General features: G+C 36.5%; 1 protein-coding gene across 5 annotated transcripts in view; it reads right to left on the reverse strand.

Annotated features, from left to right (window-relative positions):
- The window catches only part of PKP4 (plakophilin 4), a 259,298-nt gene that overhangs the window by 77,323 nt on the left and 165,079 nt on the right, over positions 1-16,896 (reverse strand). For all 5 annotated transcript variants that reach the window (XM_010859008.1, XM_010859007.1, XM_010859009.1 and 2 more), the window contains exon 4: positions 12,809-12,843. In XM_010859008.1, coding sequence (XP_010857310.1) covers positions 12,809-12,843 — 35 coding nt within the window. The remainder of the gene's footprint in view (positions 1-12,808; positions 12,844-16,896) is intronic.

Genomic DNA, 16,896 nt, shown 5'->3' on the forward strand with positions numbered 1-16,896 from the left:
AAAACTCTCAGCCAAATTCTGGAAGTGCACCTGGAAAATGGTCCCCCAAAGACTTGACCTCTTCAGTAGCTTCCCTGATGTACAAGATTAATTTCTATAGAAGGAAGCCTTATTACTGGAGACAATGAGAACACTGGCAAATCCTGATTCAGACTGAATATGTAAATAGGGTGACAGAAGCATGAAGCATAAGAATGTTCTTTAATCCACATAAGACATAGATGGATATTGACTGATATTTTAAGAATATTATACATATTTGGAGTTTGTTGACAACTATAAACTATTATACACATATGATATCCTTTAAAAGTTGGGTTTTCATGGAAGTAAAAACTTAGAAGAATGAATAGAAGACCATGTTTTATGAAGCTATTTCTAGTCTGGTTCTCTTGAGTATATCTAAATTCTTGAGTCTTATGCATGCTCATACTTTCTTTTAAATATTAGTAAGACAATGGCCCTAAAGTTTTTACTCATCCAGAAAACACTGTGTTAAAAGCCTTGGAAAACAGAAACCATATTAACAAAGTACCTTCTAGTTCACTTTAAACCTTGCTCTAAACATCAACTAGTCTGCCTTAAAATCCATTGTAAAAGCTCATCTACCTGAATTCAGTCTCATAGTTTAAGCAAACTTCATATCTGTATAGATTGGTATGAAGTACTCTGATTTCTACAATGACAAATCTGAAAAATAATTCTGCTTCGTATGTCATCAGAGAGAGCTCTTGTTCAAAAACACTTTAAAATTCCTGAATTCTGTCCAGGGATTCAAAATGATTAAAACTAATTTTTAGGAAAAAAAGAGAGGAATTTCTACAAGTAATGGAAATTAAGATGAGTGTTTATTAACTGGTTTCAGTCTGGGTACTAATAAAAATACAGGTGTTACACCTATCATAAAAATTTATACTCTTTTATCTACAAAAGAAAAATTACAGAAACAGTAAGTTTAGAAATATAAAGATGAAAAGAAGCAGACCCCACTATGAAGTGTCCAAGTTTAACAGGTGATTGTTCATGAAAGGCCAGGGGGCTCACTTCCTAATGAGAAAAGCTGAGAAAAGAATAAGGGATTTGCTGTCATGTAAAAAGTGTGGTGGTGGTAGTTTAGTTGCTAAGTGATTGACTCTTTGCGACCCATGGACCGTGGCCCACCAGGCTCCTCTGTTCATTGGATTTTCCAGGCAAGAATACTGGAGTGTCTATCAACCTAGTGGGGTGGGATGGGGAGGGAGATGGGAGGGAGGTTCAAAAGGAAGGGGATGTATCTATACCTATGGCTGATTCATGTTGAGGTTTGACAGAAAACAGCAAAATTCTGTAAAGCAATTATCCTTAATAAAAAATAAATTAATTTAAATAAAAAACACTGGTAACAACCCAATTGCCCATCAACAAGAAAAGGAACAAATTAACTGTGGCATATTCATGCAATTCAATGGTGAAAATGAGTGAACTACAAGTGATCAGCATGGATAAATAACAAAAATAATCTGAGCAATAAAGGCAAGTTAAAGAAGATCATTTAAAAAAAAAAAAAAAAGAATACTGGAATGGGTTGCCATTTCCTTCTCTAGGGGATCTTCCCCACCCAGGGATCGAACCCTGTTTGGCTGGCAGATTCTACCATTAGCCACCTGGGAAGCTGTAAAGTGAAGTCTATGGAAAATAAGTGCTCAAAAATCACTAAAATAATTTTTCAAAGACAAATTTCATTCTTTTATGGGAAGAAAGGTTATCAAATACATCAATAAAAATATTTGCTAATGGGAGATAACGATATAGACTTCTATTAAAAAACCAAAAAGAATCTTAAAAAATAATCCATATATATTCACCACCAAAAGCAATGAATGGAGTTTGTGAAACTTTTTTTTGTACTTTTCTATTGGATTATCTATTTGGACAAAGATTATCAAGATAAAGCTAAAGGCAGGCTAACTTTGGTATAAAAATGAAATGTGGAGTTATAGATGGTAGCCTTTTTAATGTTTTCCAAAGTAACAACTAAGCTTCCCCAGTGGTTCAGTGGTAAAGAATTCGCCTGCAATATAGGAGCCGCGGGACACGTGGGCTCGATCCCTGAGTTGGGAAGACACCCTGGAGGAGGGCATGGCAACCCAATCCAGCATTCTTGCCTGGAGAATCCCATGGACAGAGGTGGTGGGTGGACTACAGTCCATGGGGTCACAATGAGTCAGACATGACTGAAGTGACTTAACATGCTCACACACACCAAAGTAACAATTGTAAACTGAGGAATTGCTGCTCAGTGTGTTGAGGAAGTGGTAATGGAAAAAGAGGAGCTTTCTGACTTGACAATTTCTATTTTATTTTAGCTACCTAATAGAATATTTCTTCACATTATCACTAAAAGCATGAGAGAATTTAAATATTTATTTGACATGTTTGAATTAAACATAAAATGTTAAAGGCTAAAACTGGATATTTGATTTTTACATGAAGTACTAACTCAAAATATTTAAGCTTCTCAGGGACATGTTCATACACCATGAATAACTGGCTCGGGAACATTCAGATATACACTGACTAAAGCAAAATGCTAATATTCTTATTTGGTGGCACAAACACCCATGCACAGAGTGACAAATGTGGAGTTCTAAGCTGATGCCCAGCATGCTAGAGGTAATTTTGCTTAATGTTAGCAAAATCTCATCTACGTGGAAACTTAAAGTACACCCACTGCCTAAGAGCGCATGTCACTGTCTCATAGTTGGTTTTGTTTCTATTAGAAGCTGCCTTCAGAGTATGGCAACACTTGGCAGGCTTTAACATATGTCACTCTGATGTACAGTTTAAACCCCTTTGTTTACAGAATCTATATTTAATTTTTTTAGAGATAAACTTTTAAACACATATAAAAATAGAGAAAACTATAATTAATCACCTCCCAGATTTAATAATTACATTATGCCACACTTCTCATGCTCCATTTATCTTTTCCCTTTCTTCTGTTAGAGAATTTTAAAACAGACCTCTCACATGAGATCATCAGAACTCTCAATACTTCCACTTGTAGCTCTATAAAACAAGGACTTCAGAAAACTACCATTATTCCATAATGCCGTATAATGAGTTCACATTCAAAATCTTTCTGATGTCTCACAAATGTCTTTCTTCAGTGGCATGCACTAGGCAGGCTAAAACAAGGTTCACGTTTGTGAATTGCTTGTGATTGCATTTGTGATTGTTCTTTAAGTCCTTTAAATCTAAAAAGGATTTCCCATTCCTTCATTTTCATTTTCTTGGTTCACTGCTGGAACCATAGCAATAAACTCACAGGATGTGCCACATGCTGAATTTGTTTGATGGATTTCTCATGGTATCATTTACACAACTTTCAACTACAATTTTTTTTGTAAGCAGAAATTTAGAGATAAAAAGCTTTCCGGTCAAGCTTCTGTGGGTTAGAGTACTTTACGAAAGGTGCCATGTACTTTACATCCTGTCATATCATAACTTTTATATTTGCTCAGATCAATCAGCCAATTCAAGTGGTGGCAGCCTCGTTTGTATTTTCAAGTTTACCACATTCCTTTCTACTAATGCAAGGATCCTCGGCCTTGGTTGCACACCACACAACTTGGTTGCCTGGGGTGGAAGTATAGGGCGCGGAACTTAGAAACTACTGCTGACTGAGTCCTACACTCAGAGATGCCAAGTCACTCAGCCTAAGTTGTGGTCTGAATAGTAGGACTTTTAAAAAATTCACAAGGTAATTCTAATGTGCAGCTAGGATTAAGAACATAGAGGTTTTTGCATACATTAATAATCTTTGCTTGAATCAATGATTTCATTAAGGGTTATAAATTGCTGACTTTCTAATTGTATTGATTTTTTTTCTGTATTTATTACACTGTCTAGGGTTATTGGGTGATCCTGGGGAAAAATACATACAGGACAGGAAGGATAAAATTTTAAATCTTCTCTTTAATTACTAGTAAGTAAATTAACTTAATTATGAGTAAGGCAGTGGGTCTCAAACAGCAGAGTGGAATCACATGGTGTTTAAAGGTGGATCTTAAAAGATCATTGATGTCTGGTTTGCGCCCCACGCTTTAGGACTTGGTCATGTGTAGGAAGGCCTGGGAATAATATTTTAACAACTCCACAGGCAATTTTAATATGCACCAAAGTTTGGGAACCTCTGGAGTGAGGTTGTGAAAAATTCTGAAAGAGATGGGAATACCAGACCACCTGATCTGCCTCCTGAGAAATTTGTATGCAGGTCAGGAAGCAACAGTTAGAACTGGACATGGAACAACAGACTGGTTCCAAATAGGAAAAGGAGTACATCAAGGCTGTATATTGTCACCCTGTTTATTTAACTTATATGCAGAGTACATCATGAGAAACGCTGGACTGGAGGAAGCACAAGCTGGATTCAAGATTGCTGGGAGAAATATCAATAACCTCAGATATGCAGATGATACCACCCTTATGGCAGAAAGTGAAGAGGAACTAAAAAGCCTTTTGATGAAAGTGAAAGTGGAGAGTGAAAAAGTTGGCTTAAAGCTCAACATTCAGAAAACGAAGATCATGGCATCCGGTCCCATCACTTCATGGGAAATAGATGGGGAACCAGTGGAAACAGTGTCAGACTTTATTTTTTGGGGGCTCCAAAATCACTACAGATGGTGACTGCAGCCATGAAATTAAAAGACGCTTACTCCTTAGAAGGAAAGTTATGACCAACCTAGATAGCATATTCAAAAGCAGAGATATTACCTTGCCCACAAAGGTTCGTCTAGCCAAGGCTATGGTTTTTCCTGTGGTCATGTATGGATGTGAGAGTTGGACTGTGAAGAAGGCTGAGCGCCGAAGAATTGATGCTTTTGAACTGTGGTGTTGGAGAAGACTCTTGAGAGTCCTTTGGACTGCAAGGAGATCCAACCAGTCCATTCTGAAGGAGATCAGCCCTGGGATTTCTTTGGAAGGAATGATGCTTAAGCTGAAACTCCAGTACTTTGGCCACCTCATGCGAAGAGTTGACTCATTGGAAAAGACTCTGATGCTGGGAGGGATTAGGGGCAAGAGGAGAAGGGGACGACAGAGGATGAGATGGCTGGATGGCATCACTGACTCGATGGATGTGAGTCTGGGTGAACTCCAGGAGTTGGTGATGGACAGGGAGGCCTGGCGTGCTGTGATTCATGGGGTCCCAAAGAGTCGGACACGACTGAGGATCTGATCTGATCTGGAGTGAGGTTATTTGTTACTCAAATTACCTCCAGTGGTGATAAAAAGTTTTTTTTTTTACTTGTTTTGATAGTGGTTGTTGCATTTTTGTTGACAGAAAACTGTATCAGATATATGAAAAGAGAAGAAAGCAAAGCTGACAGGTAATGTAACAAAATTATTAAGTTTAAGATCAGGCATAACTCCAATTTTCATAAGAATTAATCAAATAATAGAGTGGTCAGTGGTATGCTGAAGTCTCCAGGCAATGTGATTCAATGAATAATAATTATTTCTTTAAATAATTTACCCTCTTTAATCTGCAGAGGCTTAAAGAGAAATTGGAAACAATTTTCTTAAAAGACTAATAAATTATTAAAAATTTAAATAATCATGATGATTTACATTTCAAATGTTACTCACCACTGGTAACATCGGAAGCATAGATAGGTGTAACAGTTGGTAAAGGTAGGAATATATGTTTGTGGGGATGAACTTGGACCTGGAGAGTTTGCATGGTTATTCTAAACTAAAATATTTGAGATTCAACAGGTACCAGAAGGAAGGCTTTTTGGAGCTTCCCTTATTTCACTAAGAGCAGAAAACTTCTGGGAGGGAGGCTGCCATGGATTCCTTCTGGAGGAATTTTATGGCATTAAAAAAAAACCGGAGACACCACTTGCACCTTGTACCTGCATGAACAAACATCGTCACAAACTGTCTTATCTCCTGCTGGTTCTCCTGGAAATCCATTTGTTCTCCCTACAGAAGCCTTTCCTGCCTGCATCCTTTACAGTAAGTTAGACATATAACCCCTAACCCTACTCATTTAGGGAACTACTATTTTTGTGAGCTTTATATGCATATGAATACTTAGGGTTTTTATTATTCTTATTAATCTGTCTACTGTCAGTTAAATTCACCGGCCCCCAATTACTTAACCCAAGAGCATAGAGGAAAAGTCTCCCTCTCCCACATCTCGCTAAGCATTTTCATGGGCAAATTGACACTATTTGCCAAAATAGAAATGTATACACCCTTGTCCAGGCAGTTACCCTTAAAAATGTGATCAAGAGAGACACTCAGATATGCAGTGATAGTTTTTACCATTGCTTGTCAAAGGGCAAAACTGGGAAAAACAAAATGTTCACTAAAAAGGAACTGGTTATATAATTTTCTAAACAATAGACACCCACTAAACAGGAGGCAGACCTTTATATATAGTGTTTTAGAAACACATGCATGGTTTTACTATGTTGTTAAGGAAAAAAGTAAGTCACAGAACAATGTATAATATATTATCTTCACTGTAGTACAAAGAAAACATATGCAGATGTGTACATATTTACACACACACACTCACCAGTTTGGTTTTCAGATTTACTCTGTGTGTATGTAGATGTGTGTGTGTGTACAGGTGTGTGTGTGTGTGTATAGGGTGTGTGTGTGTGTAGGTGTTTGGCGCAATGGTCATGGTACGGGTAGATGTGGGAATGAGGGAAATTTTTAGCTTTTATTCCAAATTCTTCTATTTATTTTAAGTAAGAAACATTCCTCAAAGAGAAAAAAAAAAAACATGCCTTTTGTAACAAAACATGAAAAAGCTAAGTGAACCTTCATAGTAGTGTTTAGGAAGCTACAACACTGCAATTGTGGTAAGAAGACTATAATGACTGTGTTACTAAAAAAGGCCTGAAAAAATAAGCATGGAAAAGCTTAGGACTTCAAGCCTGATATGAAGAGAAATTCATATTCCTCTTGGTATTTGGAAGAGAAGTAGAAACAAAATTTTGTCATTTATACAATTTATAGTCATAATAAATCATAAAATTCAAGCTCAATAATAGTCCTTTATACATGATTGCAAATCTAATATTCTGCTTATGAATATGTATAATATAACTTCCTACTATATCTCCTTTACAAATTCAGTACATTTCTACTGAGGCATAAAGTGTTCTCGTTTAAGTTTGGTCCTGTCTCATGATGTGCTGATGATTTTTTGTGTTGTAAATTACTTGCTCCAGACGGAGGAAAAAAGAAAAATAAATTGACTAGGGCTAGTCTCTCAATCATCTTTTATCTTCAGTATTTATGTTTTTTTTTTTAACCCATCCCAGTGGAAGAAAACTTGTATCCGTTTTAGAAGCAAAATTTAAATGTATAAAGAAAATGGTAAAAAAATATATATATCTGTATATACTATACAATAACGGTTTAAATGGATGGCATGTTAAAATAATGGCACTTCAGTACATACTCCACAACAAATAAATGTAGCACTAAGTTAAATAATCTGATCAGCTTAAAATTTCTATTTTACCACCATCTTTCTCCTTCTCTTTCACATGTATTGTCAAACATCAAATATATGAATGGAATGGAATCATCCATAGTTTCTCTCCTTCTTATAGTGAAAGACCCATCCAAGTTTATTAATCCCTTAATGCCTTTTGGCCAACTAGAAATTTACCCTACTTTTATGTTTCTATGTCTTTTTTTTTTTTTTCACTTCATACTTCAGCAAATTAAAAAAAATTTCCTTGAATTATAATGTCGATTTACAATGTTAATATCTTCAGTACAGCAACATGACCCCGTTATACATATGTATATTCCTTTTCATATTTTTTTCCATTCTGGTTTATCACAGGATACTGAATACAGTTCCCTGTGCTATATAATAGTACCTCCTTGTTTTCTCAACAGCCCTTCTTTCTGATGCAAAGAGTACACAATGTTTGGTTATTTTTATGACTGAATTGGTGTGCTACTTCTTAAAAGAAGGGAAAGGCCAAGGTTTATCCTTTAGAAGATACCTTCCATAATATAATATTTTCCATCATGAAGAAATATAATTACTTGTGCATAAATTTGCATTCTCACTTTCTTCAGGTCTTTATCTATTATTCTAATATACTTTTTCTATGAATATGGATTTTTTTTTTCTATTGTATTATATGGGTTCTTAAAAGCCACCTCAAATTTTGGTGGAACATAAGAGACTGTAGAAATACATACTTTGGTATGAAGGTGTGAAGAGTGGAAAAATGGCACATTAACAAAAGGGGAAACAGGAACACTAAGACAACATTCCCCCTTCACTCCTTTTCAGCAGAATATACATAAACACATTCACAAAATCCATGGTCATAAGGAATGCAAGGCTATGGAAAAGACAAAGCCAGACAGAAAATGATAAACTCTCCTCTGCATAAAAGAGAAGAGGAGGTGCATTTACATTTTTAGAGAGCAGATATATAATGCTAATAAGATAGAAAATACAGAATAATGAAGACAGAAGACAACAGAAATGCAAGATAACAACAAAGCATATATGCTTAAAACAACTTTATAACATCCAGGGGAGCTTCTCCTTAAGACTGCTTCCCAATCAATCTAAGAAAATAGAAATGTGTTGTAGAATGGGTGATTATTCCATATGCTTTGGGAAGTTATCTGAGTATTCAAAGTTTTGGCTTTTTGCTTTCCAAGAGCCTACAATCCCTGGTACGAGTTAAAAATCAACCAAACCAACCAACCAACCAAGAAAAAAACAAGCAAGCTGATTATCCTGAACTGAATCACAAATGGAAATCTTTTCTGCCTAGGGCCTCTTGAGTTTTTCCCTATAAAATGACTCTACAGTACGTTAGCTATTTAAAAACAAATTCAGCAGTTGGTCTCAATTTCTGGTAGTGATCAAATCATTGCCTTGCTATCAATTCACTTTGTTGCTGACAATCTTTTCAAGTCAAATTTGTAATATCAAAAAGAGAAAAATAAAGGGTAGAGAAATTGTCTTCAAGTAAATGTTCAAAATACTAAAGAAAAATGAGGAACAATAACAGACCTCCAATCCTAAATCCTTTCATGTGATCCTTTTTATTTAGGAAACCAAGATAATTGGATAAAGATGTTTCTTTTGCCAAGACCTAGCCAAAGACAAAATAGACCAAAGACTTTTTAAATATATTTTATATTTAAGCCATCTCTACCTCATTCTGGGTGGGACTACCAAATTTTAAAACAAGATTATTTTCATATTACATTCAGTATTTCTGCATGCATACTGGTAAAGAGAAGATAACAAACTTTACAGGAAAAGTAGCAGCAAAACTGTCATTTCATCCCATTTACTCACAATCAAACTTAAGGGCATCTATAACTGCTTAGAAAAAGGATTATGAAACAAACCAGATATTTCTTTTATTCATTTAATCAAATTTCAAATTACTACTCTTATCATTATAGCTTATTGCCATGGTTACAACTGAAATGTCTTAAGAAACACACAAGTAACATTAATGTAGTTAAAATAACAGAGTGAAGTAAATAGCATTTGTGTTTGCTGTGTTTGAAGGTTATGTTTCCCTGAAGAAGGAAAGAGGGTAAGTAAACGTAATACCTCCATGTTGGAATATGAACTTGTGTAGGAGTATACTCTGATTTAAGTAAGGGATGAAGTATAGTTATCAGGTGTGAATTATGAATGTGCATGTGGTGAAGACAGATGAATTACTGAAGCTGTATTTCCCTAAACACTAAAGTATTTGGTGAGCTATTTGGCATATGTATAAATATAAAAGATTATACAATATTTATATAGTAAATGAAACATAAATGTAATGTTTTACAAATTATCTATAATATTTTACCTATCTCTATTTTATTCATTAGTAAATCATGAAGAAAGAAAGAAAGTGAAGTCGCTCAGTCGTGTCCGACTCTTTGTGACCTTGTGGACTGTAGCCTACCAGGTTCCTCCGTCCATGGGATTCTCCAGGCAAGAATACCAGAGTGCGTTGCCATTTCCTTCTCCCAGGGATCTTCCCAACCCAGGAATCAAACCCGGGTCTCTGGCATTGCAGACAGATGCTTTACCCTCTGAACCACCAGGAAGAAGGTGGTCAAGTGACTGAAACTGAGTGAACACACTGGTTGGGAGGAGAGGTAGAAAGGACTAAGGGATGGTCATTCCCTATTGGGTGTCTTCATAATCTAAGCTCATTCTCTTTACTAGTACATCAATACAATTACATACTGTGGCCTGCCTGGCTTTGGTAGTTAGAAATCTACAACTGCTCCCTCCAGCTTACTTCAGCCAGGATGTTTCTCCGGGTCTACTTTAGGCAGCACTGCTGGGAAGGCCGTATCTCCCTTGTGGTTCCAGCTAATGCCGGAAGACTGCCTTGCTCTACCTCCCACCACTTCTACAATTTGGTGGCAACCCATGCAGCGCTTGGTCCCTGCAGGCCTAGACATGGCAGCAGCTTCCAGGAACAGTTACTCCTATGGGTGATTGGGCCCCAAATGATACAACTATTTTCCTTGGGCTGTGAAGAACTTCCGCCTATCAAATGCTAGCATTCCAAGAGAATGGGGCAATGACAGGATATCGAAATATTTTGTAGCTAGAAATATAAATGGTGACACTAATGAGGGAGTGAGAAGACTAACCTCATATACCAAAAGGGAGGGAGAATAAATACAACTCTTCTAAGAAAACAACTTGGTTATACATCTAAAAAGCCTTGAAAATGTTCATATACTTTGAATAGTTTTCTTCCTTGGGAAAACCTAGCCTAAAAGGTATATCAAAGCTGCAGGTATAATTTTATATACAAGGATGTTTACCATAATGTTACTTATATCCATGAAAAACACCTGAATGTCCAAAAACAGAGCTATAGGTAAATATGATATATACTTGTAGTTTTTCTTTAAAGAATCCCCCTCCCCAGTTTTAAGTGTATAGAGCTATATATCTCCACTAGACCTGAAACACTTAAGAGGGCAAGGATATCTGTTTTAAACAGTGAAAGCTATGTGCGAGCCAACTAGGCTCTCAAGAAATATTTTTGGAATAAATTAATGATGCAGTATTAAACATGAACTTATAGGAGAATTTTATATTAAATGGTAGAGTTCTGCCATAGCTAAGTAGCAAATGCACTCTGTATTTTTCTTTAAACTGAAATCTTCAAATCTCTTTTTAACAGTTCACAGCACTGCCATGTCTCCTGAGGAATGTTTAAATCGAATGACTTTTTGCTCAAAGGATTTCCAGTAGCTGCCCATGACCTGCAGCAAGTTCAAAGTCCCTGGTATTTACAGATCTCTATAATTTGGCCCAGTGTGGTCTTTGCACATCTTATCATCTCCCAAACCAGTTTTAAATGTTCCCATGAGACATTTCTGTCGTCTCTGCTGCTGTGACAATGACAATACTCTCTCCACAGCTGGTCTGCCAGTCAAGCCCCAGGCTCCAGGCTCACCCCTGCAAAGTTATCTAACAAATGGATTCTCCATTTGATGACAATGTTTCCTGCATAATACTTACTTGGCAGTTAACCACATATTATTTCATGCCATGTCTTTCCTACTATTAAACTGCGGTTTTTAAGTCTTATTGTTAAGTAGATTTTCACGTCTCTTCATCTTTGTGCTCAGTAGCTTGGTCATGTCCAACTCTTTGAGACCCCATGGACTGCAGCCTGCCAGGCTCCTTCTGCCCATGGGATTTCTCAGGCAAGAATACTGGAGTGAGTTGCCCTTCCTACTCCAGGGGATCTTGCCAACCCAGGGATCAAACCTGTATCTTCTGTGTCTCCTGCACTGAAGGTGGATTCTTTACAACTGTCCCACCTGTGAAGCCTCCATACTACACGTCATCTATGCTTTGAATAAAACACTACATTTCTTGGGAATAGCTTCTTTAGAAAATAGCAAAGAGCCTTGTATACACTATAAATAACACCAGAATCCTGGTATCAGGTTCAGATAAACTCAGATACCAGTCATTTAGTGATTTGAGTTTTACTGAATTCAAACTTTATTTAAAAACTGTCAAAGTATTTGGATATCAAGGCCTAATCTAGCATTTATAAATTGCTGGCATTGTCCCTCACATTATAAGCTTGATGAGAGGCAAGGGGCATGTGTGTGTGGAGTCCATCACTATCTAACCAGCAATGTGTATAGTATATGGTTCATGATGTGGCTGCTCAGTAAACATTTAATGAGTGAAGACATCAAACATCTGTGAAAGTGGGAGACACTCTCCTTAATGTAATTCATCCTTTATATGAGGTGAACTTAAGGTAAAAAGAACATATAGACTACATTAGAATCTTCCAGGCTACTTTAGAAGCTTTCAGGTAGTCCACATTTAAGTACAAAAAAATGAACATTTCAGGCAACTCTTCTCTTTTAATATGAAAAAAAACAAACAAAACAAAACTGTGAAAGGAAAGACTTTGACTTACATAAGTGATTAGCCAACTCCCCAAGATTATACAAAAACCTGTGTGTGAGGGCATCGCTGTATTTCTTTATGATAAAAAATTCAAATATTGAATTGACATTAAAAATATTGATGCTCAATCCTTTAATTTCTTTACAAATGACATATATAAATCTATTCAAACATGTTAAAAAATTAAGCATATTAAGAAGTACTACCTTTAAGCAAAGTAGCTCAATATTGTCACTATTAAAGTTTTGGCTTGACTGATCTCATCAAGAGACAGTAAATTCAGAGAGCACACTTTGCTTGGGCAAAACGTAAGAAAGATTTTTTTATATGATTAAAAACTCATACCTGTTGATCTCCAAGGAAATGACTTCTCAGTTGAGCTAGAGAAAAAGAAGGAAAAAAAATGGAACATTTACTTCCTTTGTTGTAAACTTTAACTGTGGATCTGTTTTGAACATAAACATTTAATTTTCACATTTAATTATATAAAAGTATATTAAAACCTCAAACAAAATTTAAAGTGACTGTTCTAAATTAATTTTTAGAGAGTATTTAACCCCCTATGCCAATCTGGGACAAATTTGTATTTCTTAGAACTTAAGGCAAATTATTAAAAGACATATGATTCTCCTTGAATAAGACAAATATTATACCACAGCTAACTGTGACCTTCATAGTACTTATATGAGGGCATATGCTGCTTTATCGGAGAAGGTGATGGCAACCCACTCCAGCACTCTTGCCTGGAAAATCCCATGGATGGAGGAGCCTGGCAGGCTGCAGTCCACGGGTCGCACAGTGTCGGACACGACTGAAGCAACTTAGCAGCATCAGCAGCATGCTACTTTATGTGGAATAATTTATATGAAAACTACATATAAAACAACATATATATCATACACTGTATGACATATACATTAAAAAGAACCAAAAAGGTTGCTATTAAGTTTATTAATTTTACTTATTTTCAAAAAAGGCTTAGATGCTGTAATAGACATATAAGTTAATGGGGTCAGTTTACTGAATGTTGTCTTATAAAATTTAAATATCATAAATCTTTATATCAAAACACAAAGTTTTACAAATTAGGGGTAAATTTTAACTATATATTTTTCTTAGTTTATAGAGTGCTATGCTCAGTCGCGTCCAAGTCTCTGCAGCCCTATGACTATAGTCCGCCAGGCTCCTCGGTCAATGGGATTCTCCAGCAAGAATACTGGAGTGGGTTGCCATGTCCTCCTCCAGAGGATCTTTCCCACCTAGGGATAGAACCTGCATTTCCTGTGTCTCCTGCATTGGCAGGTGGATTCTTTACCACTGAGGCACCTGGGAAGCCCAGTTTATAGAGTACCAATTTTAAAAATTAGTGCATAAAAACATATCTGAGCCTCCCTGTCCACCCCCTCCCTTAAATTAATATGGGAAAGCATGGTTCTCAGGGGACAGTGTAGCAGAACAAAGCAATAAGAGAGGCTGAATTATTCGGCATTCATTAAATGTTAAAGTACCTCACATATATTATCTCCTGTATATTATTCACAACAACCTAATGAAGAGGTGCCTTATTATCTTTATTTCACAGACTAAAAAACTGGACAAAGTCTTATTCCATTAGTAGATGGAAGAAGTGGGATTTAAACCAAGGATGGTTTGATTTCAAAGTCAGGGCTTCTGACCATTGTGCTACATAGAACAGCTTGTGATTCCATTTTTGTATTAAACACACACACATGCACACATAGACACACACAATATGCCTAAGAAGTGTAGAAAAATAAAAATCAAAGTGCTAGTGGTTTTTTCTGTGGGTTATAACTAAAAGGATTTCTTTCTTTTTAAACATTTGTATTTTATTTAGAAATCAGAAACAAATACATACTGAAGTATTTTGGAAGTGTTTACTAATTTTAAGGAAAAGGTACAAGACTTTGCACTTAAGGAAACTCTAAAATAAAGAAAAGAACAATACTTTCAGAGCTGTAGTTGTAAGATTTCATTTTTTAATTTTTTTTGTAGTTGTAAGATTTTAAATCCATGTTAGTCCCTTGGTATTTTCCCCAAGTCATTAAGTGGCTGATGAAACTCCTGCTGGTTAAAAACTCTAGATTCAGTAAGAACTCCCCAAAGTTCAATTTTGCCTGTGATCTGCGAGCAGCTCACATTCCGGGACTTTGAACTAGCTGTGCCCAGGGGGACATGCTCCCAATGAACAGAGTCAATCAGTTAACGCTCATCTTCAGCACTCCAATCATGATCCTCCACCTGATGTACTCCTAACTAATTTCAAAAGGGACTGATGGGAAGAAAAAACAGATGAAAATCTGGTCAAATATCAATAAATGGCATATTTGTCTTGCTCCTGAAGATATTACCACATTCTCAAAAGTGGTTTCCAAAACTGAATTCCAATTCTCTTGAATATTATAATTTAATCCTATCATCTTGGAGAAGGCAATGGCACTCCACTCCAATACTCTTGCCTGGAAAATCCCATGGATGGAGGAGCCTGGTGGGCTGTTGTCTATGGGGTTGCACAGAGTCGGACACGACTGAAGTGACTTAGCAGCAGCAGCAGCAAACCTATCATCTAAACTAGCTTTCTAAGCACCAAAGTTGCTATTACCCAACTGTATTTCTATCAACATATTCACATTTTTTGTCAATATTAAAATCAAACTACCAACCAGAAATGTTTAATATACCTCAGGTGTCTTGGGAGTGGTGAAGTCTATTATCTTCTGGTTGAAATTTACATAAACCTTAATGAAATATCTTTACAAGTTTTTTTATTTTTGAAATTTTAGATCATAGATTATATGTCATCTTAACTGCTCAAATTGGGCAAGGGTTGTGGCTGGTTTGTGCATTTCTTTAGGTCAAGTGCACTGCGTATTGCCTGGCACACAGATGTTTAATGTGTGTGTGTGTGCTCAGTCGTGTCCAAATCTTTGCAAGCCCCTCTACTGTAGCCTGACAGACTCCTCCATCCATGGAATTTTCCAGGCAAGAATACTGGAGTGGGTTGCCATTTCCTACTCCAGGGGATCTTCCCGACCCAGGGATCAAACCCTTGTGTCTTGTGTTTCCTGCTCTGGCAGGTGGATTCCTTACCACTGTACCATCTGGGAAGCCCCTAATATATACGGTTGTAACACAAATTGTGAAAAAAGTATTAATAATACTGAGTTCTTCATTGTTCTGAGGGATCAGGTATATGTAAATTATTACTATTTTGTTCATAAGCTGGCTTGAAACTCAACATTAGAAAAAACTAAAATCATGGTATCCAGTCCCATCACATCATGGCAAATAGAAAGGGGAAAAGTGGAAGCAGTGATAGTTTTATTTTCCTGGGCTCCAAAATCACTGTGGACAGTGACTATAGCCAAGAAATTAAAAGATGCTTGCCTCTTAGAAGGAAAGCTATGACAAATCCAGATGGCGTATTAAAAAGTAGAGACATCACTTTGCTCACAAAGGTGCAAAAAGCTATGGTTTTTCCACTAGTTATGTACGGAAGTGAGAGCTGGACCATAAAGAAGACTGAGCACCAAAGAATTGATGTTTTCGAATTGTGGTGCTGAAAAAGACTCAGAAGGACAGAAAGGTGTGCTGCAGTCCATGGGGTTGCAAAGAGTCAGACATGACTTAGCAACTGAACAACAACACTTTGTTCAAACAGGTCTAATTATTCTCCCCTACTCTATGTAGGAAGTTCCAAGTTCCTATAACAAGCAGGAAAGCAGCATTTCTGGTGCTGAAAAGACCTTTGGTCATCAAAACACAGTAAGGCATTCCAGTCCTAAATATTCATTGGAAGGACTGATGCTGAAGCTAAAACTCCAATACTTTGGCTACCTGATGCAAAGAACTGACTCATCTGAAAAGACCCTGATGCTGGGAAAGATTGAAGGCAGGAGAAGGGGATAACAGAGGATAAGATGGTTGGACAGCATCATTGACTCGATGGACATGAGTTTGAGCAAGCTCTGGGAGTGGGTGATGGACAGGGAGGTCTGGCTTGCTGTAGTCCATGGGATCGCAAAGAGTCAGACATGACTGAGCAACATGAACTGAACTGAGGTGAAGGCATGGGGAAGGTGGATTCAGTTTGATATTTGGCAAAACTAATACAATTATGTAAAGTTTAAAAATAAAATAAAATTTAAATTATAAAAAAAAAAACATTATGAACACGAAAAAAAATTACTTTTTCTCCTATCATATTCTAGACAAACAATAAAAAAAATCACGGGGAAAATAAGTTAATATTGAAGATTAAAGATAAAAAATTCCATGGTATATTTTGAAGACTATATATTTAGCCCAATTACTTTCACACTAATTCCACAATCCTGGTCATTATATATTATTCATAATAGTCTATTTCTTTCGGAACCACCACTCTAGGATTCAGAGATCACGCAGCAAAT

This window comes from Bison bison, unplaced genomic scaffold (genome assembly GCF_000754665.1).
Source record: "Bison bison bison isolate TAMUID 2011002044 unplaced genomic scaffold, Bison_UMD1.0 scf7180017864452, whole genome shotgun sequence".
Classification (NCBI taxonomy): domain Eukaryota; kingdom Metazoa; phylum Chordata; class Mammalia; order Artiodactyla; family Bovidae; genus Bison; species Bison bison.